Here is a 24,710-nt window from a genome sequence, read left to right as displayed (position 1 = left end):
ATAAATAAATAAGACTGGGTACAATAGCTCACACCTGTAATCCCAGCACTTTGGGAGGCCGAGGCAGGTGGATCACGAGGTCAGGAGTTCGAGAACAGCCTGACCAAGATGGTAAAACCCCGTCTCTACTAAAAATATAAGAATTAGCCAGTCACAGTGGCAGGCGCCAGTAATCCCAGCTACTTGGGAGGCTGAGGCAGGAGAATTACTTGAACCTGGTGTGGGGAGGTGGCGGAGGTTGCAGTGAGTCGAGATCACGCCACTGCATTCCAGCCTGGTGACAGAGTGAGACTCTGTCTCCATCAATCAATCAATCAATCAATAGAGCTTTGCTAAAATTTTTAACATATGTACTGATATGGTTTGGCTCTGTGTCCCCACCCAAATCTCATGTTGAATTGTAATACTCAGTGTTGGAGGTGGAACCTGGTGGGAGGTGATTGGATCATGGGGGTGGTGCTGTCTCATGATAGAGTTCTCACAAGATCTGGTTGTTTAAAAGTGTATAGCACCTCCCACGTTGCCCTATTCCTCCTTCTCTGGACACCTAAGACATGCCTGCTTCCCCTTCACCTTCCACCATGATTGTAGGTTTCCTGAGGCCTCCCCAGCCATGCTTCCTATGCAGCCTATAGAACTGTGAGTCAATTAATCCCTTTTTCTTTATAAATTACCCAGTCTCAGGTGGTTCTCTATAGCAATGCAAGAGAAGAGTAATATATAAATGGAAATATTGCTGATTTTCTTCCTTTTACCTCTATTAGAAACAACAATCCCTCCAATCATAGAAAAATTATTACCTGTTATTAAAATGAATTATTTAATGGCATTCTTTTCAAATATCAATAGCTGACATTTACTGTGCACTTATATGTCAGCCTCTTTCTTCTGTGCTCTTCGTATGTGTTAACACATTTTATCCTCCCCACCACCTTAGGCAGTGAGTAATATTGTAATTCTGATTTTATAGTAAGGAAATTGAAGCACAGAAAGGTTAGGTTATTTGCCAAAGACCTCACAGCAAGTAAGGGCAGGGGCAGGATTTGAACCCAGGCAGTCTGTCTCATGAGTCTGAGCTCTTAACCATGAGTATGCTACTTCTCAAAGTGAATTGTCCTGTAAATACTACTTTGCAAGTATAATTGAAGTTTTGTAAACTTTGCTTTCACTGATTTATGAAGAGCCATATTAACCCAGGGAGAGAAGGTGGGTTTGTGAAAGTTTATCATTATAACAGTCCTGCTGACTACTTGTGACCTCAGTGAGCAGCAACTCTTTCAGCCCTGATGCTGGGAACAAGAAAAAAAAAAAAAACTTTCTAGTGTCACTTGCAGGCCTTAAGTGGGAGGTGGGGATGGGATGGGAACTGACAGAGACATCCATTGTAGGTATATGTTAAGGGCTGGCTTCTCATGCCTTTACATCCTTTATGTAAATGAAATATATTATCCATTTTTTCTCTCCCTAATGGGCTTCCGGACTTAAATATAAGCTGATTACAAAGAAGCCTGGGAACTTTTCTCTACCTAATTCCCACTCAGCCTTCCCTGAAGTCCAGCAACTGCCCCATCCCATCTCTGCATATATCCACTTCCTGTTTGTAGTGCAGTAAGAGCAGGCTGGAGTTTGTGTCATCCCTACTGGGGAGAGATTATGTCTTTCATCTCTAGTCTGAAGGCCTAGCACAGTGCCTGGTATTCAGACACTCAGTAGCTGTTTGGTGGATGAATAAATAAAATCAGTATACATTGCACCCTGAAACCTGGGCTAATGTCTGCCTGATTTTAGAGTAACTGTCACCGTACATTGAAAAAGGCGCTGGCCGGGCGCGGTGGCTCAAGCCTGTAATCCCAGCACTTTGGGAGGCCGAGGCGGGCGGATCACAAGGTCAGGAGATCGAGACCACAGTGAAACCCCGTCTCTACTAAAAATACAAAAAAAAAATTAGCCGGGCGCGGTGGCGGGCGCCTGTAGTCCCAGCTTCTCAGGAGGCTGAGGCAGGAGAATGGCGGGAACCCGGGAGGCGGAGCTTGCAGTGAGCCGAGATCGCGCCACTGCACTCCAGCCTGGGCAACAGCGTGAGGCTCCGTCTCAAAAAAAAAAAAAAAGAAAAAGAAAAAAAAAAGAAAAAGGCGCTAATTATAAGAGGTGTGTGTAGATAGGCCAAAAGCATTTCCAAAGTGTGAATTCAGGAGTGTTTTATAAACATGTAAGTGTCTTTGCAGTCGCCTCCAAGACCATCCTCACTGATAACATTATTTCAGTTTTTATGAGGTTTGGGCTAGCCCAGTTCTCAACAGGAAATAGCAAAAAGGCATCTGTTGGTCTGCTTTTATTGTACCTCAGTTCTCTGCTGCTTTGGGAGACAGTGGCCTGCACCTCTCTGCTTAGAGCCTGCCTATGAAGCTTGCACTGTTACTTCTACATCATACCTTAGACACTGTCAGGAATCATAACTACCCACTGTACTGTGTGCTTACATTCTGTCATTTCATCCCCATTTTACCTTGGAGGAACTGGAGCTCAGGGACATTAGGAAACTTGCCCACTTAAGAAATGGTGACACTGGAACTCAATTCCAGGTCTTCCTGGTTCCAGAGTCTGCGTTCATCAGCAGGTTTGGCCGGGTATACTAAAGAGCAAGAAGACTGGAGATTGCAGATGTAAAGATCATGACACACAGTGTCCTGAGTGCCCTTTTTGAGGGAATTCCTGCCCACTACCACTGTCTCCAGCCACCGGAGAGACAGCTTGCCCAAGGAGAGGCTATAATCTGGAGGGAGGTACTGTGGGTGTGTTAGGTTCCTGGGGTTCAGCTGAAGGTGGCCCTGGTGGCCCTGCTTTCCCGACGCACCTGAGAGTTCTGGGGAACAATGGGCTTGGGCTTCCAAGGCTGTGGTACTACCCCAGTGGTTTGGTTAGTCTGGCACTTGCAGAAATTCAGCTACGGTTAGAGTCCTCTTATGTATTGATTGTAGAAAATAGATCTTTATCTTAGGTGGTTGATAAGAAACCCAAAGAATATAGTTTCTCAGAAGAGCTTTTAGTGATTAATGGATTTAGTGAAGCAGCAGGCTGTATAGAGTTAGGAAATATTGTCCCTAACATACTGTTTTTCGTCTCCCTTCCCTGCTAAACCACCACATCATTTCTTTTCTGAGAGGCCATAAATTCCAACACTAACCATATTTCACAAATGACTTAGAACTATCTGTCATTCCATTAGTCCAATCCCAGGTATTTATTGCTAGTGCTATTTTGGAAGCCTGGAATAGAAAAGAACAATGCCAGGCACATTGTAGATGTTTAATAAATATTTGTTAAGTGAATAAATGGATGGGCAAGCTTACTATAAAATGGGTTCTTATCCTTCATTTGATTGTCACCTATTTTACTCATACTGTATATGAGACAGTTTTAAGAATCTGAAGGTACATAAACATGACTGGTACCCTTGCCATTCTTACAGGACAGTCCACAATCTGGGTGGTACACAGAGATCTGTGACATATAGCTAAAGTGCTGTGGGCTGAAGAGTCTGAATGAAGAGCTGTCTTGAAAGACAATACTTGTCTTGGCAGTCCAAAGAATAAGATCCCTTTGGCTGAGAAGCCAGGGAACACTTAGCCATAGGTGAGATTTAAGCTTGCCATGGAGAATGGGTCAAATGTCAAAAGGAGGAGGTGCTGGGGGACGGCAGCTCAGGGACTTGCTTGGGAGAAGCTGCAGAGGCAAGAACGTATAAATTCTGGGGAGGGAGCCGTAAGTGACTGATTCAGAGTGGTACACAAATTGCTGCTTGGATGGGTGTTGGGACCAATCTGAGAGCACTGAACTCCATGGTAGAGGGAATCAAGTGAAGTTTAAGAAAAGGTCGAAGAGCATGGTAACAGGGAAAAGGCCCTATAACTGTCATCGTGGATTCTTTTTCTTATTGTCCATTCCCTCTTCCTCCATACTAAATGAAGTCACCCCAAGCCATCCTGCATATCTCTACCACATTATTACTAAGACACTGCTTTGACCATACTGTCTGCAACACTGTGGATTCACCAACACCTATAGAATACATTATGCCCTTCTTAGTGGGGGATTTCAAGACTCTCTGGCCCATGCCAACTTATCTAATCTTATCCTTCAGCTTGTTACCCAACCATCTACTTTCCAAGTTCTTCCCTGGACCCCTTCTCTGCCATCTTGGTCTGCTCATGCCCACCTCACCTGTGTACTTTCCTGCATCCCCGCCTTATTAGAACTTTGCTTGTACCATCTTTCCAGCCTGGATGCCCTCCCTTCATCTGTGCCCATCAGAACATCAAAAGCCCATTTTTTAGTCTCCAAAATTTTAAACTTTTAGAAGATGGAAACCAAATATTTCTTTTTACACCCATCAGTGGGTTATGGGTGGTAAGCACCAAGTGCATGTTGAATACATAAATATCTTCATCCCCTCTTTTCCTCCACTCCTACATAGAACTAAGAGTGACTGTATCCCTTAGATAAAGAGGCCTTTCAGTTGTACGACACTTTAGACTTTCCAAAGGTTATGGCATAGCAGTCCAAAACACCTCATCTGAAGCCGGGCTGTCTGGGTTCCCACCATTGCTCTACCAGCTGTGTGACCTGGGACAAGTTACATAACCTCTCTATGCCTCAGTTTTGTCATCAGCATAAAGGGAAGAATAAAGGTACCTACCTCATAAGAGTTCCTAGAAGGATTAAATATGTTATTTGTAAAATGTTGAAAATACTATGTCTAGCACATAGTAAGCATTATATAATGCTTGCTAAAGTAAATTATACATATATATGTACATATCTATATTAGTGATACTGTATGTATTGTGTACATAGATATTTATAGTAAATACTCAATAAAATTTAAATTTAAAAACACACACACATAGGGACACACAATTTGGCATCCATGATGACCTTGTAAAGTAATCAGAGGCATTAAATAATTTCCGCACACATAGTAATTATAGATCCATTCCTGGCATCCATGTCTTCTAACTTTCGAACCAGTAGTCAAAAAATAGAAACTATAGCATTAATCTATTGATCTTCTCCAACACATACAGTTTTCAGATATATAGTGATTTCTTAACACAAAGTATTAAATTTGCTACAGGTATTTTTATTATTTTGACTTAAACTATATGAGTAGTGTCAGATACATAATATGGGTGTGTCAATAAGAAAAAAAATATTAACTTCTGTGCAAGTTATCATATAGGATATCCCAATCTCCTAAGGAAATTCATGATGTGGGTCATTTTCTACTTGACTGTTTTTTCAGCCGTTGAGGAAAAATGGAGCAAGAAAGATAAATTAGGTGTATTGAACGGAGAATTATGCATGAAGTTTTAGTAGAGAAGAATTCAAACAGGAAAATATGCTATGGGAGTACATTTACATGGCTATATGCCTGTCAGGTCATTTGGTATGCAAAGGCTTGTGTTTGCATTAAGCTGTTGGAGAAGCTGTTATTTTCTTTGCAGTATGTATTCAAAATGCACCTGTAAAAAATAAAAGCTTTCCTTTACTTCTCTGAAAAAGAAAGAGAACTGTCTGTTATTTTAAATACAAAATACATTTGACTTCTGTCAACAGCTTACATTTTAAATAATGCAGTTTGTACTCGCATTCATTATCTGCAATTAGAGTTCTCGAAAAGCTTTTAGCATTTATCTCCCCAACTTTTAAAATTCATTCATTGTTAACATTTTAGTGAATAGTGGAAACCCTAAATCAAATTGGAAAACTCAAAAAAGAAATTTGCTTTCCGGAAATTACCACTGAACTAGGTAGAGAATCCTGAGCTATTGTGCTGAACCACATTATGATGAAATACACTCTTTTCTCTTCAGAGTTAGGTCAGACTCAAATGTTTTCCTTTTAACCCATACTAGTCAATAAGGAACACCCTGCTGGCAGTCAGCGCAGTATCTTGTCTCTTACACTAAGGCTTATTTTGTGCAAACTACCTGTTTATACTAGTCCTCAGTGTCCAAGTCAAGCAAGAGTCAGAAGTTCAGGTTTTTTCTTTGCGATAATATATTTAAAAGAAATATTTCTCAGATTCTCGGGGGGGCCAAGTGTGATGAGAGTCACATGTTCTCATTTCCTCCTTCCTATTAGCAAGAATACAGACAGCTGAGCAACTCGTGTGTGTGTGTGTGTGTGTGTGTGCACGCGCGCGCGTGTGTGTGTGTACACCCTGTCATTTTAAGATGTAACTGGAACCAAGACCCAAATATAATAGTGTGTGGGTTTGCTTCAGGCAGGGAATAACAGAGCCAAGCCTAGAAAGAAATGCAAGGTGTGTGTAGATTCGTTGACCTTTTGCTGTTTGCCCAGCTGCAGGGTGACTCCCTTTTCATTTCCCAGCTGCTCAGCTGCTTCCTACTGCTATTTTATTTTTCTTTTAAACTAGAGTGGCCAACCAAGCTTCTCCTAGACAGGTTCAATAATTATTAAAAACAGACAACTTTCCAATTACACATGGCTCAGAAAAAGCTGCCAGTGCTTTATAGTTTAGCCCTAACTTTGTTCTGGCTCTGTAATGCCTTTGACCTGATTTACTAGCTTACATTTTTAAGGAAAGCCATCATCAGATTTTATGAAAATAAGTAAAGGTTCTTTGTTAACCCCGCGTTTTACTCTTCAAAATAGTCATCTAGAGAACATATGTTAAGTTGAACCATAAGAAAGTACTGATTTTCCACCTTTTTAATAACTTACAGAAGGAGCAATTTCAAATGGATTAACCTAAATAAATATATTTATTCCAGTGATGCTTCCGGTCTCAAACCATTTGAAAATTCATCTCTTGAAATGAGAAAAATCAAATTCATTACTTGAAAACATTGCATTATTCTCAACTTCTTAAACCTTAGTTATAAAATTGGCTCTGAGTAACGTGTGGTTATTTGCATATGAAATGAAGTCTGTCTTCTGGGGATGAGAATTTGACATCATTTATAAGAAAGTACCGCCACAAATGCTTAACACTGGGTGCCGAGTTCGGGTGTGCTCCTCGACACATCCTTTGCATTGGAGTCATCACACCTTACATGTGTTGTTTCTTTTAAGGAGTATAATTGTGCTCAAAATACACAGGTTTTCAAATTCACCCAGATGTCTGACATCTGAAAGCATATTGAAATTATATTGGAAAAATTATGATTTTCAGGTAAAATCTGTGACTCTGAAATCTGTGACTGTTATTCTCCTGTACCTAAGAATACAGAGATTACATACAGACTTACAGATACTATTAGAAAAATAATGAATAGCTTGTTTATTATTTGAGAACATATTTATTAAGCCACCTATATTGTCTGAAATACTTTCAGAGATACCACTATAGACCAGTTTTAATTAGCCGTGTTTGTAATTGGCAATATATTACTAAGTCTCAAAAATGTGCATATTCTCTAACCCTGCGATTCTGTTTCTAAAAATTTGTCCTAAGAAATGTGACACAATTTTGTACACAGACTTTTTTGTAACAATAATGTAGCCAAAATGTGTAATAATTGAGGATTCATTCTATAAGTTTTAGTACATTATGAAATTTTTATATTCTATATATTCCTAAATTTATTAAAATTCAAATTACTCCCAGCACTTTGGGAGGCCGAGACGGGCGGATCACGAGGTCAGGAGATCGAGACCATCCTGGCTAACACGGTGAAACCCCGTCTCTACTAAAAATACAAGAAAATTAGCCGGGCGAGGTGGCGGGCGCCTGTAGTCCCAGCTACTCAGGAGGCTGAGGCAGGAGAATGGCGTGAACCCGGGAGGCGGAGCTTGCAGTGAGCCGAGATCGCGCCACTGCACTCCAGCCTGGGGCACAGAGCAAGACTCCGTCTCAAAAAAAAAAAAAAAAAAAATTCAAATTACATATATCATTTCTAAGAGAAGAAATTAGATATACAGCAAAGGTTTTTAACACAACTTTATAAAGCAAATAGTTTAAATATCCTTAAATTTTTCACAATGGGAAGTTAAGTTATGGCACAGTCACATAGAAAAATACTATGTAGCACTGAAAATTATGTTTAGAAGAATATTTAATGATATAGGAAAATGTGCTGATATATAAATGACAAAGGACGTTGTAATCTAAAAATTATAAATATAGGATGGTCTCAGTTTTTTAAAGAGAGAAATCATATATGGCTTTATTTATTTATTTATTTATTTATTTATTTATTTATTTTGTTTATTTTGTTTGAGGCAAGGTCTCACTCTGTCACCCAGGCTGAAGTGCAGTGGCACAATCTCAGCTCACTGCCACCTCCATCTCCCAGGCTCAAGCAGTCCCCTCACCCCAGCCTCCCAAGTAGCTGGCTCTACAGGTGCACGCCACCAGGACCAGCTAATTTTTTTATTTTTGTAGAGACAGGGTCCCGCTCTGTTGCTCGGGCGGGTCTCAAACTCTTAGTTAGGCTCAAGCAGTCCTCCCACCTTGGCCTCGCAAAATGTGCTGGGATTACAAGCGTGAAGCCACCATGCCCTGCCCTTAATTTTAACTGACATCCCCTCACTACAGTAGCCAGCCATCTATGGCATTTTTAAAGGAAGAAGTGTGTGTGTGTGTGTGTGTGTGTGTGTGTGTGTGTGTGTTTTCATAGAGAAAAGGCTGGAAGGCTTTATACTAAAATCTTGTCAGTGATTATCTTTGATTGCTTTTTATTTTCATTATTATTATTATTATTATTATTATTATTATTATTATTTGAGATGGAGTCTCACTTTGTCAACCAGGCTGGAGTACAGTGGCACAATCTCAGCTCACTCCAACCTCCTCCTCCCAGGTTCAAGCGATTCTCCTGCCTCAGCCTCTCGAGTAGCTGGATTACAGGTGTGCCACCACAGTTGGCTAATGTTTTGTATTTTTAGTAGATACAGGATTTCACCATGTTGGCCAGGCTAGTCTCAAACTCCTGACCTCAAGTGATCTGTCTGCCTCGGCCTCCCAAAGTGCCAGGATTACAGACATGAGCCAGTACGCCCGGCCTATTTTTTTGTTTGTTTGTTTTGTTTTTGTTTGTTTGTTTAAGAAAATAAATGTTTTCTACAGTGAACATAAAGTATTACTTTGTGGTCAGAAAAACAATGTTTTTTCAACTAAAACTATGTATGAACCTTAATATTTCCATTTTTTACTTTGACAAATAGATTTCATGCAATAAAATTCCTTTAATAAAGACTGTATGAATTTGGGTTTGGGTTGGGCTGAAATTGATCCATGAATAAATGGTTTATTCTGCAAATTAATAATGTAGAGGAGATTTTACAGAAATACTTTTAAGCTAAAGAGAACTTTTCAGGTACATTGAAAAGTATGCATAAGACTCCGTAAATCATTTTTTCATCAAATCCTGCCCCCTCAGTGCCTTTTCCTGGCAGATGAATTTGCATATTTCTGTGTGCTTTATGTAGAAGCAGTAGTCCATAATTCACTTATTTTACTAACAGTTTGACTTTCCCCTCTGCCATTTGGAAGGTGGCATGTATATGGTATATGTCCTATAAATGGTTCCCATTCACTCTCTCAATTACAGACAGACATCTTGTAACGATTTGGGTCACTTTTCCACAGGTGATGAAAACATACCATATGTATCATGCAGAGAGCATCAGTGCAGAGAGCAAGCTGAAAGAGGCTGAAAAACAAGAGGAAAAGCAAATTGGAAGATCTGGTGATCCAGTCTTCCATATTCGACTAGAGGAGAGACATCAACGGCGAAGCTCTGTAAAGAAAATTGAAAAAATGAAAGAAAAAGTAAGTGAAAAGAGATGGCAGAACTCCTCTGCCTTCATTTGAGGAGACAATACTAAGAACACTGATGCAATAGCTGATATCCACACATTGTAAATTATTGTGAAATGACATGCATTTCCTCCCATGGGAATGAGAAATGTTTAAGAAATGTAAAAATCATGTAATAACAGCTGGACATCATTTAGTGGTGAATGCCAAGTATTCAATACACAGTGTGGAGAACTTGAATATTAACAAGGAGATTTCATTGCAAATGGGCCTGAAGCCCAAATACATTGTTATTATTCCCCATAGCTGGGTGATTTTAGTTTGCTATTTAAATCAGATTCAAAATGTACTTTTGGCAAAGGACTTTGAGGGTCATTTGTATATGTGGAATAAGTTGTTAAGGTTAATAAAAATTCATGTATGTTTCTCTCTCTTGATTAAAAATGACTTTGCGTTCTTTCCCACTGCCTGGATCTTCTTCATTCCAGAGACAAGCAAAATATTCGGAAAATAAGCTAAAATCAATTAAGGCACGGAACGAATATCTCCTAACACTTGAAGCCACCAATGCCTCAGTTTTCAAGTATTATATTCATGATCTTTCTGATTTAATTGATGTGAGTACTTGAAGTTTTTGTCTTTCCATATTAAAATGAAATTAACAATAACCATATTTCATTGATTGGAAAATACTATCATTTCTTAAGACTGCTACTTTACGTAATACTCAGAAAGAAACAAATGCTTTTATTTAAATTATCCATAATACGAAGACACTATCATCTGTAAGATGCATGTGAAAAAGTGTGCATCCTAAAACCAATGAAAAATAAATGGTTAGCTTCTGTGAAGCTGTGAGAAGCCTGGTAAACTCAGCTAAAACGGGGCCCAGTCATTTGCAAGTTACGTAGTGGTGCAGCCCTAACTGCATTCATTATTTCAAAATGTATTTATTGGGCCCCCACTATTGTGAGACGCTGAAGCTCTCAGAAGCCATATGCAGCCCTTACCCTCTAGGATTTAAAGTGAAGAAGACAGACTTAAGAAATGACTACATGGATGATTACTTTATTACAGTTGTGGTCATTACTGGGATGCAAAATAGAGTGCACATAAATGACATTTACATATGTATCTAAGTCTCTGTACATTCTCTCGTAGGATATGATATAAAAAAGCAGTAATTAGGTTTATTTAGAGCTCTCCAAATACATATTCATTGTATGTATGCAGTGTTTACTGCCGTTATTCCCCAACTTTAACCCTCCACATTATTCATTCATCTTTTCATTCAGAAAATATGTACTGAGTAGTCCAGTCATTGTGCTAACACTATAGGAGGCTGCAAAGATGAAACACAAAAATCCCACGTCTAAAAATGCCACTACCTGCAAATAAAAGATAACAAGTGATTAAGTGCCATAAAAACGGCACAGATAAAGTCATAGAGGTTCAGAGGGTTACCTGCTGGAATTTTATTCATATACTGCTTCGTATTAATTGGATTCAACAGTTTTATTGTAAAATATTTTATTTTACAATAAAATAATTAGCCGTCATAATTTAAACATACCGTAGGTTAAAACAGCTTCATTTTTCTGGTGAATTTAAGTTCCATGTATTTAGCTGTGCCAAACCATTTAGCCACAGTTTGGGATTTCTATAAAAGAATTGCTGAGGGAAGGAATTATTTTTTAGCTTATTAACACTCTGATGTGCCTCTTTTTTTTTTGAGACAGAGTCTCACTCTGTCACCTGGGCTTTAGTGCAGTGGCACTATCTCAGCTTACTTCAACCTCTGCCTCCTGGGTTCAAGCGATTCTTTTGCCTCAACTTCCTGAGTAGCTGGGACTACAGGCGCGTGCTACCACACTGGCTAATTTTTGTATTTTTAGTAGAGATGGGCTTTTGCTGTGTTGTCCAGGCCATTGTTGAACTCCTAAACTCAAGTGATCCACCTGCCTCAGCCTCTAGTAGAGCTGGGATTACAGGCCTGAGCCACTGTGCCTGGCCAGCCACCTCACCCAGCCTCTGATGTGAATGTTTTTCTTTTTGTCTCAAAACAATGTTATCCTATAATATCATAATTTGTTTATATAGAACCATGTAGTAATAAATAAAACCAGGGAAAATTTTCTCTTTTCACTTACTACAAAATATTCAAGTAATCACTTGATTATTTTAAATGCAGAAACTTTTTGTGTTGCTTTAAATACTTACGTCTTCCAGCACCCTGATGAAACAAAAGGAGCTTTTTCTGTTACACTCCTCCTAGATTTCCTAAATAAAAGATTTTACTCGGTTTCCTGAGTAAAAATAAAGAATTTTATGACCCCAGTTTTCAAACTTAAATCTGTCAGGTTTCTCCAAGGTATAGGGAATATAAAAGAACTAATCCTATGTAACTTCTTTCTTGCTTTTTTGTTTAGGGTTCATTTTGGTAGTGATTGGAGTACTTGGCCAAATCCAAACCAATTTTTTTTTTTTTTTTTTTTTTTTTTTGAGACAGAGTCTCGCTCTGTCACCTAGGCTGGAGTGCAGTGGCACGATCTCAGCTCACTGCCACCTCCACCTCCCAGGTTCAAGCAGTTCTCCTGCCTCAGCCCCTTGAGTAGCTGGAATTACAGGCGCTCACCACCACACCTGGCTAATTTTTGTATTTTTAGTAGAGATGGGGATTCACCGTGTTGGTCAGACTGGTCTCGAACTCCTGACCTCGTGATCCACCTGCCTTGGCCTCCCAAAGTGCTGGGATTACAGTCGTGAGCCACCGGGCCCAGCCAATCCAAACCAATTTTAATGCCAGAAAAACTCCCCATGTATCGAAAAGTGTTTCTTTAATACCTACAAGGTACTAAGCACCATTCCTGACAATGGGAATCCAGCAGTGAATAAAACCGAAGGCTTCACGTTTGTTGACTTTATGTATGAATTGGAGACAAACTATAAATGAATTTATATACATAAAAGTACATGTATATACACACACATATAAAATAAGTTATGACAGTGCCATACAGAAAAATGAAACAGAGCTATGGAGGTGCTTTTGATGGAGTGTCCAGGAAAAGCCTGATACTTGAGCAGAGGAGTGAGTTGCAATACCTTGCAGCTATCTGGGAAAGGAATGCCTCACACAAAAGGACTGGCATATCTAAGGGTACAGAAGCAGAGGTGTGTCTTCCCATCTGAAGATACTCATGGAATAGCAAAGGAGGCCAGAATGGCTGCAGCTGAGCGAGTGAGGAGGAAGGTGCTAGGAGATGAGATTGGCAGAAGTCCTATCACTTAGCATCTTTTGGGTAGGGAAGGGGTTTGAATTTTGTTCTATATGTGATGGGGAGCCATTGAAGGGTTTTTTGAGCAGGGAAGTGACATCACCTGGGTTACATTTTAAAGATTCACTCTGGCAGCAGAGTGAGAAACAGACTAAAGGAGTCAGGAGGACACCAGTGAAAACAGGGAGCTATAGCAAGAGTCTTTGCAGTTGCCCAGGCTAAAGATGACTGGTGTGGACTGGTGGCTTGGACTGGTGTGGTAGTGATAGACCTATGCAAGTGGTTGGATCAAAATAGATTGAAGACAGAGCTCTAGGAACTTGCTGCCATGTGTGAAAAAGGATAGAAATGACTGCTAGGTTGAGGTCCTGAAAAATGACTCCTAGGTTACTGATAATGCCATCTACTGAGATGGGGGCCCCAGGGGAGAAGCAGGCTGAAGTGGGAGCAGTAGTCCTGCTATGTCTGTGAAAACTGAGATACCTATCAGACATCTGTGTGGAGATGTAAAGGAGCATCGTCAATATTTTTGGGATATATCAGACTGGAATCACATGTCAGGATTATGAGAGTTATCACCATCATTGTCATGGATATTTATTGAATGCCTGCTATGTAACAGGCAGCATAATATCTAATCATCACAACACTCTGAGGTAAACAGTGTTTTCTCCATTTTATAGATTGAAAAAACAAAACAAAACTGAGATTTAGCTAGGCTAGATAACTTGCCTAAGGTTATGCAGCCAATCAGAGGTAGGCTTCAAACTCATACATTTTTAACCTCCAGATCTAATTGACTCTGACCTAAATAAGTAACTGTTAAATATCCCAAGTGATATTCCATTTTTTAAAAAGTTGGACTTTTGAAAGATCAGTCTTAAATTTAAAACATGAACAGTTCTCAAATAATATAATGTAAGAAATTGGAAATAAATGATATGAACTTGGTTTGTTGTATATTCAACTGAAATTGAGTACTCTGTTAGTGAAAGTAATTTTTATGTTCCTCGACTCACTTTTTTTTTTTTTTTTTTTTTTTTTTTTTTTGAGACTGAGTCTCGCTTTGTCGCCCAGGCTGGAGTGCAGTGGCCGGATCTCAGCTCACTGCAAGCTCCGCCTCCCGGGTTTACGCCATTCTCCTGCCTCAGCCTCCCGAATAGCTGGGACTACAGGCGCCCACCACCTCGCCCGCCTAGTTTTTTGTATTTTTTTTTAGTAGAGACGGGGCCTCGACTCACTTTTAAGGCAATTAGAGTGTGAATATGTATATTCTAAAATGGTTGCTTATTTTGTAGGAATCCAATTTGCATATATAGTGGTGATCCTAACAACCATTAAGCTTGACCCTTCCTGGTGAAAAAGAAACAGATTGATTATTATGCAGAGGTATCTAGAATTCTTCATGCATTTTGAGTTTATTTAGCAAAGTACATCTTATACTGAGCTATCTAATAATAATGAGAAGAGCTGTAATGCCTCTGGTGAGAAAAAGTCAAGACAACATTTTTAATGCACAGCATTTTGTCTGTGAAATGACATGAAAGGCAGTAAATGTATCTTGATAAATTCAAAGCATTTTAAAGAGTCAAAGAATTGAAGTTGAGATCTTTTTATGTAAACCCCCAGTTTCCCTTTAGCTTCCACTCATGCCAGTATCTGTCTTTTTTCTAACAAATTTTCTGTGATGAACCATTATGAATGGATCTATTGATACCACAGAAAAGTCACAAATTTTCCATAGAAACTATTATTATAGAAGCAGTACATGTGTATTGCAAAAAAAACCAGAAAATACTACAAGCAAATATAAAATGATCACTTCTTAATTTTAATTTTTAATTTTTATGGTAATAATCACATCAGGGTAAATGGGGTATTCATCACCTCAAGTATTTATCATTTCTTTTTGTTACAAACATTCCAATTATATGCTTTTAGTTATTTTTAATTGTACAACAAATTACTATGTAGTAATTACTGTGTAGTAATTTATTGTACACTTAAATGTAGTCACCCTATTGTGCTGAAAAATACTAGCTGTTATGCTCTTATTCATTCTATCTAACTATATTTTTGTACTTATTAACTATCCCCACTTCCCAATCACCTCTACTACCATCTGTCTATCTCCGTAAGTTTAATTGTTTTAATTTTTAGCTCTCACAAATGGGTGAGAACATGTGAAGTTTGTCTTTCTGTGCCTGGCTTATTTTAATTAATACTTAACATATTGTCCCCCAGTTCCGTGCATGTTGTTGCAAATGACAGGATCTCATTCTTTTTCATGGCTGAATAGAACTCTGCTGTGTATATGTACCACATTTTCATTATCCATTAGTCTATTGATGGGCTCTTCAGCTGCTTCCAAATCTTGACTATTGTGAATAGTGCTGCAGTAAACATGGGAATGCAGATATCTCTTTGATGTAATGATTTTCTTTATTTTGGGTGTATACCTAGCAGTAGGATTGCTAGATCATATGATAACTCTATTTTTAGTTTTTTGAGGTATTCCCATACTGTTCTCCACAGTGGCTGTACTAATTTACATTCCCACCAACAGTGTACACGAGTTCCCTTTTCTCCACATCCTTACCAGCATTAGTTCTTTCCTGCCTTTTGGATAAAAACCATTTTAACTGGGGTGAGATGATCTCTCATTGTAGTTTCGATTTGCATCTCTCTGATGATCAGTGATGTTGAATACCTTTTCATATACCTGTTTGCCATTTGTATGTCATCTTTCGAGATATCTCTGTTTAGATCTTTTGCCTATTCTAAATTCAAATTTTACATTTTTTCCTGTTGAGTTGTTTGAGCTCCTTATATAATGCTCTGGTTATTTATCTCTTGTCAGATTGATAGCTTGCAAATATTTTCTCCCATTCTGTGGATTCTCTCTTCATTTTGTTGATTGTTTCTTTTGCTGCACAGAAGCTTTTTAACTTGATATGATTCCATTTGTTCATTTTTGCATTGTTTGCTTCTGCCTCTAGGGTGTTACTCAAGAAGTCTTTGCCCAGACCAATTTCCTGGAGAGTTTCTCCAACGTTTTCTTGTAGTAGTTTCATAGTTTGAAGTCTTATATTTAAGTCTTTAATCCATTTTGATTTGATTTCTGTGTATAGTGAGAGATAGAGGTCTAGTTTCATTCTTCTGCATATGGGTACCCAACTTTCCCAGAACATTTATTGAAGAGATCTTTCCCCAGTGTGAGCTTGTGTTAGCCCATTATCACACTGCTATAAAGAACTGCCCAAGACTGGGAAATTTATGAAGGAAAGGGGTTTAATTGACTCACAGTTCCACATGGCTGGGGAAGCCTCATGAAACTTACAAACATGGTGGAAGGGGAGGCAAACACGTCTTTCTTCACATGGCAGCATGAAAGAGATGTGCCACGCAAGGAAAAGCCCCTTATAAAACCATCAGATCTTGTGAGAACTCATTCAGTATCACAAGAATAGTATGAGGGTAATTGTCCCCATAATTCAATTACCTCCCACCGGGTCCTTCACATGACATGTGGGGATTATGGGAACTACAGTTCAAGATGAGATTTGGGTGGGGACACAGCCAAACCATATCAATGTTCCTGGCACTTTTGTTGAAAATGAGTTCGCTGTAGATGTATGAATTTATTTCTGAGTTCCCTATTCTGTTTCACTGGTCTATGTTTATGCCAGTACAGTTTTGGTTACTATAGCTTTTGTTACTATAGCTGTTTTGGTTACTATGGCTTTGTAATATAATTGAAATTAGGTAGTGTGATTCCTCAAGTGTTTTTCTTTTTGCTCAGGATGGCTTTGGCTACTGTAGGTTTTTTGTGGTTCAATATAAACTTCAGGATTATTTATTCTATTTCTGTAAAGAGTATTACTGGTATTTTCATAGAGATTGCATTGAATCTATAGACCACTTTGGGGAGTCTGGACATTTTAACAGTACTGATTCTCCCAATCCATGAACATGGAGTATCTTTCCATTTTTTTGTATTTTCAATTTCTTGCATCAGTGTTTTATAGTTTTTATTATAGAGATCTTTCACTTCTTTGGTTAAGTTTATTCCTAGGTATCTTCTTATATTTGTAGCTATTATAAATGGGATTACTTTCTTGATTTCTTTTTCAGATTGTGTGCTGTTGGCATATAGAAATGTTGATTTTGTATCCTGTAACTTTACTGAATTTGTTTATCAGTTCTAATAGTTTTTTTAGTGGCATCTTTAGCTTTTTCCAGATATTCAGATCATATCACCTATAAACAAGGATAATTTGACTTTTTCTTTCCCAATTTGTATGTTATTTCTTTCTCTTCTCTGATTCCACTATCTAGGACTTCCAGTGATCACATTCTTACCACCTAAGGTCATCATTGTTAAAGCTAGACTTTCTCTATGTCTGTATACACACATTTTTAAACCAGAAGGACAGTATGAAATAATATTTTACATAGAACATTCTAACCTACTTTTTAAAATCAATAATCTTTATCCTTCCATCTCAGTAGATTTTTGTCTCATCTAATACATACCACATTTCCATTTGTGACCCCAAGGAATGTTTCACAGCTGATGTGTCTAGGCAAGACCTGATTTAGGATTACACACTATGTCTGGATGATATGTCCCTTAAGTTTTTTTTAATCCAGCAAAGTTCTTTTATTTATTCATTTATTTATTTATTTATTTAGAGATGGAGTCTTGCTCTGTTGCCCAGGCTGGAGTGCAGTGGTGCAATCTCGGCTCAGTGCAACCTCCACCTCCCAGGTTAAAGCAGTTCTTCTGCCTCACCCTCCCAAGTAGCTGGGATTACAGGTGCGGACCACCACGCCTGGCTAATTGTTTTGTATTTTTAGTAGAGACGGGTTTTCACCATGTTGGCCAGGCTGGTTTCAAACTCCTGACCTCAAGTGATCTGCCTGCCTCGGCCTCCCAAAATGCTGGGATTGCAGACGTGAGCCACCGTGCCTAGCCTAATCCAACAAAATTCTTTGTTGAAGAGACATGGACAGGTGTTCCTCAGAATGCCCTAGCTTCTGGATTTGTATATTACCTCCTTATATCATTTATCCTGTTTCTTTATCCTCTATATTCTTGCAAGTTGAACTTTAGATAAAGGCCTGATGAGTTCAAGTTAAGCACTTTGCAATAGAATACATCATTAAGTGTGTTGCCACATCTTACTTAGGCATACCACAACATCTATTTAACCCATCAACAGTGATGCTAAAATTGCTGTCTTTGGGCGATGTGACTTCGATTTCCTACATTTTATAGTTAAGTCTTCCCTCCTTACAACAGACTATGGATATTTTTAAACCTCTCAAATTTGGATTTTATTACATTGGAAATCTACTAATTTGGAACTCAGCAACATCTGAGCTATAATTTACTTTGTTCAGCAAAACTCTTTCTTGTAGTAAAAATTAATGATGTAAACTAAAGGGGAATAACAATTTTTAAAATGTTTTTAAGCACTTCAGACTAATCAGTTTACATATATATCATTGACACTGTATTTAATGGAATCTTCTTTTGTTAACTACTACAGCTAAAACTTTTGATAATTCAACACTTTAATAGACAAATTTGTCTTTTCTGTATATTTAGAGGTGATCTGATGGTTTTAAAAATATTTAATAATTTCCAATTTTTATCTATTTGAGAAACCCTTACCTATCAATATTAGTTTGAATTACTAAAGTGCATTCTCTCTTTCTCTGTCTGTCTCTCTCTCTTTTTCTCTGTATCTCTCTGAGAAATTGCTGCCAATGTAGAGAATCTCTAATGATTTATAAATAATGGTTTTTGGAGGTCTACTGAAATTTATTTTTAGTAAATCTTACATACTTAATTGTGCCTTGTTAGGATCAATGAATGAACATTATGATGAGTTCCATCACTGAACATGACTCCTTCATAAACTTAGTAGGTAAAAATTAATTTCTTGATCAAGTCCAAGTTGAAAATATTAGATATCAGAACTCTAAAGTTTATTGATATTGATGGTAATTCAATGAAGAAAATGGCTCAATTGTTAACCAAGTATCTATTATTTTATTTCAGCTGAAAATATTTGAATGTAGTATACCAAACAAGGATTGGACACTTCTGGGTACTCCAGATATTGAATTATGTCTCGGGAGAAGGGAAGGAATTGTGATTGGGCAGGGGGAACTTGGAGAACTTCTGAAATATCAGTAACATTAAAAGGAACATAAGCTGGCCACAGTGGCTCACACCTCTAATCCCAGCACTTCGGGAGGCTAAGGCAGGCAAATCACCTGAGGTCAGAAGTTGGAGACCAGCCTGACCAACATGGTGAAACCCTCTCTCTACTAAAAATACAAAAACATTAGCCAGGCATGATGGTGGGTGCCTGTAATCCCAGCTACTCGGGAGGCTGAGGCAGGAGAATCACTTGAACCTGGGAGGTGGATGTTGCAGTGAGCCAAGATCGCGCCATTTACTCCAGCCTGGGCAACAAGAAGAAAAGTCAGTCTCAAAAAAAACCCAAAAGGAACACATATGTTTTGTACTTTTCTATAAGTATGTCATATTTTAATATTTAAAAAATAAAAAGGATGGAATTACTAAAATGATAAATATATGCCTTAAATATGTTTAATCTAAAGCTTACCAATATAGTTTTACCTGCCAATCTTTTAATATTATGATTTATCTTTTTGTTATTTGTTTTTACTATGCATTATATACTTTTAATGATTTATCTGTTGTACAGAGTTCAGAGTAATCTTCCTTTACACAAATCACTTTAGTTGTGTATTATTTATAATTTCTAGTTTTGAGGGTTTTTTGGTGAAGAAAAAATATTCTGGACATTTACAATGTTTTCACCATCTTGCACAGTTGTTACACCTTTGCCTCATCTAATAGCAATTTTCTTTACTCCTGAGTCTTTCCAACAATTTTTTAGACTTATTTTATCAGTTTATTTAATAGTTAATTAAATTATAGTTATAATAAATATAAATGGCACAAATATTGCACAGTCTGTTCTTGGAGGCATACAGATGAATTGTTGGAGCAGAAATGTAGAGGAGTATTAGAGAGCACCTACTGGCTGTGTGTGTACACATTGCCATTGGCATTGGTCATTATGCTTTAGAACAAGGGTGGATAAACTTTTTCTGTAAGGGGACAGAGGGTAAATATTTTAGGCTTTGTGAGCCCATATGGTTTGTGTCACAACTATTCAACTCTAGTGCAAAAGTAGCTATAAATAATAAGTAAGCAAATGGGCGTGGTTGTATCGCAGTCAGACTTTATTTACCTTACCAAGCTCTGGGCTGGATTTGGCTCACAGGGTCTAGTTTGCCGATCCTGATTTATAAAATGAAGCAAGTGTTAGTTAACCTGGAGTATCACTTAAACAGAAGACTGTTGAGAGTGCTTCTCCTCTGTCTCTGAAGAAAGTCCTAGATAAATTTTAGTTTGTAAAATAACAATCTCCTAGTTTGGAATCAAGTGGGAGGTGGAACACAGTGTTAATTTCACAACAAATAAGGACTTTTATTATGTCATGCTAAAGAATAAATATGAATTGTAAGAATAAGTATATTGCAAATATTGGCCAAAGGAAGTTTAATTGGTTGGGAGAATAAAGGTATCATTGTAGAGGAAAATAGATTGTAGTTTTTGTAAATAACAGGTAAAATATCTGTGATAATTATTATCCCAATATTAAGTGCAAAAGAGCCTATAACTTATTATCCTGTAAGAATGAAAATATGTTACAAGCAGAAGAAAAATCATACAGGCAACAAATATTTGTAATTGAATGCTAAGAGTTCCAAAAGATTATGATTTGCTAAGGGAAAAGAATTAGAGTACAAGTCTTAATGCTAGGATTCTCTGATCTATAATCAGATTCAGCACGCTGAAAATATGGAATTCTTAAAGCAACTGGTTTTGGAATTGCATTACTGATAATGTAGCCTCTTCCAGTTCAGTTCCACACCTTCAGAATGTATTCAGAGAAACTCAGTCCTCAACAATAAAATTCTATTAGTGCTTTCTCCCAGAGCACCTGCCCAGTAATAATAAAGTATTTGTCATCCTTGCAGTACAGTTTCATGGTCTCCAGTTTCTCCCTATAAACATTTGCAGGTTGGTTGAGAGTGTGAAAGATAAATGTTTGTTATTATTATTATGGAATATTGCCAAGGAATAATCCCCTACTCCAGCCAGTTTTCTTCATAGCGATTATCTGTCACATGTGTTTTATTGGCCATTTATGCAGAATAAGATTGAAATTAGATTGCATCATATATTTCATGCCATCCTTTTTTATCTTTTCTGAATAATCAGCTACGTTAAAGCTTTTAGCCTTATCTTTTTTGTGTCTTGGGACATGTGTTTAATTAAAAAGCCAGCTTATTCACAGTTCAGAATTTTCTTAGTTTGACTTTTCCCCCATATAACAGTATTGAGATTTATCCATGAAAACCTGTCCCATTGTAGTACTGTATTCCCCATTAGACCTGAACTCCTATTAGGAAGATTATGGCGAGATCATGTTACATGGTTAGGATATTGTAGTGATCATGTAAACTGATTTAGGCATGGTTTATCCCTTTGTGATAGGGTATTTAAAAACTGAAATGAGTTGGATGACTGAAGTAGTTGGCTCTTAAAGTTCTTTTCAGTGGAGGTTCCAGGGGCATTTGCTTAAAGGAAGCTGCACCGATCTGGTTTCCTCCTGCAGTATGGGCTGTTCTTTCTCTTTTCTCATTCTCCAGTGCTCACTTATCCTTTTTGGCTGCACTTCTGAATATTGAGAGTCACCTGAGGCAGGATTTCTTGCTTCCATGGCTTAAGTACCATCTGACGGCTCCTAGATTTTTACCACCAACCTTGATCATCTTCCTGGGCTTCAGATTTGTACATCAACTCACTACTGAGCATCCCTAACCAGATGTCTAACAGGCATCTTGAACATGTAAAATACTCAAAACACAACTATTTATATCCATTTGCCCTACTGTCATCATCCTCCACACACATAACAACTTTCTTCTTAGTCATGTTTCACACCTCAAAAAATAATGCCACTTTCCGCTGAAAACCAGTTCTCTTGTTCCACACATATAAATTCATCAGCAAATCCTGTCATCTTTACCTCGTAAATGTCCCAAACCCTGCCGCTTCTCACTAGCTGTACTTGCAGTTTCCTAAATAAAGCCTCTTCATTCTTAGACTGCACTATTGCAGTAGCTTCCTAAGCTTCCACTCATATGTTCCAAAAATCCATTCTCTTCCCAAGCAGCCAGAATATTGAAAAACATCAATCACAGGAGTTTAAGACCAACCTGGCCAACATAGTGAAACCCTGTCTCTAATAAAAATTTAAAAATTAGCTGGGCATGGTACCAGGTGCCTGTAATCCCAGCTAGTTGGGAGGTTGAGGCAAGAGAATCACTTGAATCCAGGAGGTGGAGGTTGCAGTGAGCTGAGATCATGCCATTGCACTCCAGCCTGGACAACATAATGAGACCCCACCTAAAAAAAAAAAGAGAGAGAAACATAAATCAGATTTATCAATTCCTATTTCATATTCTCCAAAGACCTCCCATTGTCCTTAGAATAAAATCCAAACTATTCACCAAGATCCTGTATGAACTGATGCCCACCTACATTTAGTGTCGTATCTTGCAACTTTTCCCTTAGTCACCATACATCAGGTACATTGGCCTTCTGTGTTCAGAACCACCAAACTTTTTCTCGCCTGGGGCCTTTGTGCTTTTTGTCTGGAACACTCTTCCAGAGCATTGCAGGACTGACTGCTTCTTTTCATTTATGTTGCATTTCAACTGCCCTATATAAAAGGACAACACCCTTTCCCCTAACACTCTCCCTAATCCTTTGACCCTTTATCTTATCCATAGCATTTACCATCTGGCCTGTATTTAATTGGGTTTGGTTTGCTCATTCTCTCTCCTTTCTCATTATTTGATTCAGGCTGGTTATAGAGATTTTAGCCTAGGAAAAATGAGTAGCAGCTCCTCTGAAGGAAATGATTGTCCATTGGTATATGGGTGGGAGATGTGTTAGGCAACAAGTGATTATTTGGCCTGCTCATTGACTCGGGCATATGCAACTCACTCCTTTTTGGTACTTTGTACCCATCCCTATCACACAGATGTGCCATTTTGATCTTTTCATTGCTCAAGAGAAAACTCAAAACAACTTTTTCTAAATGCTTGGTTACAGTTGTTAAAACAACAAGAAGAGTTAAATTGTCAGCTGGCTCTCTGTGGACCTTCAGGAACCCAGATATGAAAACTGGTGTGTAAAAGTTGCCCGTAGAAATTTAGACATCTGGTTCAGTCCTGCAAGATGCCTATCTCTCACAAAATGTGTTTGTGGTTTCTAGGGTGAAATTCTGTACAGTTAGGAAAATAGAGAAGGTCAAAGAGGTAGTTATGCAGAAGAAATCCACTTTCTTCATTTGACTACTGTGTAAAAGCTCTGAACTTTTCTATTTCTGGTCTGTTATAATTCACTGTGCTTAGGTTGCACTATTTTGCAAGAAGGCTCAAAATAAGGAGTGGATAGAGTCTATACCCAATATCCATGGCTTTAGAATGACCACAGCCAGGCTTATTTCAACCCAGAGATAAGACCCAGGACATGAGATCACAGAAGGCTCTCAGACAGAGACCAGACTATAGAAATGAAGGTAGAATAATTCTGTAGAAGAGGTAGAACACTTCCTTCTTTTCCATTCTCATGACAACTGCTGAATTCTGCAGTCACATGGGAGCCTGGGGCTGCCCTCCAGTTACTCCAGGGCAACCCTGACAAACGACCTTGGCTGCTACTGTTCTTGAAACATGAATGTCAGACCTGTCTCCCATGCAGTTCCACTATGGTAACTCCCGTTTTAGGAGCAAACTTCTACCCCACTAGGGCTCATATCATGGAGTTATGCCAAAAAATAGAAAGTATTCTTCCTGAACAGCTGTGATTCAGTTATACCTAACATTACACATTATACTCACCATGTTATTTCAGCCAACTCTCAGCATTTGTCACAGTCCTCCATACAGATGGTCCTCAACTTACAGTGGTTCAACTTACAGTTTTTCAGCTTTACAATTGATTTATCTGGATGTAACTCCATTGCAAATAGAGGAGCATCTAGACTTACAATGGCTCAACTTGCAACTTTTCGACTTTACAATAAGTTTATTGGGGCATTAAGTGCATTTTTAATTTACAACATTTTCCACTTAACAACAGGTTTATTGGGATGTAACCCATTGTAAATTGAGGAGCGTCTGTATTTGGATTTCATCTTCATTTTGATACTATTTGCAACCCTTTTGCCTAAGAAAATTAGCCTACTGTGATGATTTAGACTAATGTCTACTGGAATCTGTCTTGACAGGTTTTCAGATATTTTAAAAATGTACATATGCCCTTCTGTTTCCAACAGCCTTTTCTTCCCTAATTTTAATCCATAATTTTATGTATCCGTTCAGAATTTTTCATCCATCAGAACAACATTGCTTTGTTTTCAAGAAATCTTGTATTGGTTTCTTATGTATTTTCATCACTAAATGCACTTGGGCTATAACTCAGCTCTTTGTGCAGAGGCTGGCTTTTCATATTGTCA

General features: G+C 38.2%; 1 protein-coding gene across 3 annotated transcripts in view; it reads left to right on the top strand.

The window, feature by feature from the left end:
• Positions 1–24,710, top strand: part of LOC105474026 (SLIT-ROBO Rho GTPase activating protein 1) — a 303,892-nt gene that overhangs the window by 196,395 nt on the left and 82,787 nt on the right. For all 3 annotated transcript variants that reach the window (XR_011609066.1, XM_071071504.1, XM_071071505.1), the window contains exons 5-6: positions 9,617–9,799; positions 10,276–10,404. Coding sequence is in view for 2 of the 3 variants with exons in the window: in XM_071071504.1 (XP_070927605.1) it covers positions 9,617–9,799; positions 10,276–10,404 (312 nt within the window). In the remaining variant the exon portion in view is untranslated. The remainder of the gene's footprint in view (positions 1–9,616; positions 9,800–10,275; positions 10,405–24,710) is intronic.

Source organism: Macaca nemestrina, chromosome 10, assembly GCF_043159975.1.
Source record: "Macaca nemestrina isolate mMacNem1 chromosome 10, mMacNem.hap1, whole genome shotgun sequence".
NCBI lineage: Eukaryota > Metazoa > Chordata > Mammalia > Primates > Cercopithecidae > Macaca > Macaca nemestrina.
Note: the sequence above shows the minus strand (reverse complement) of the source record. Positions and strands in the feature narration are given on the sequence as shown.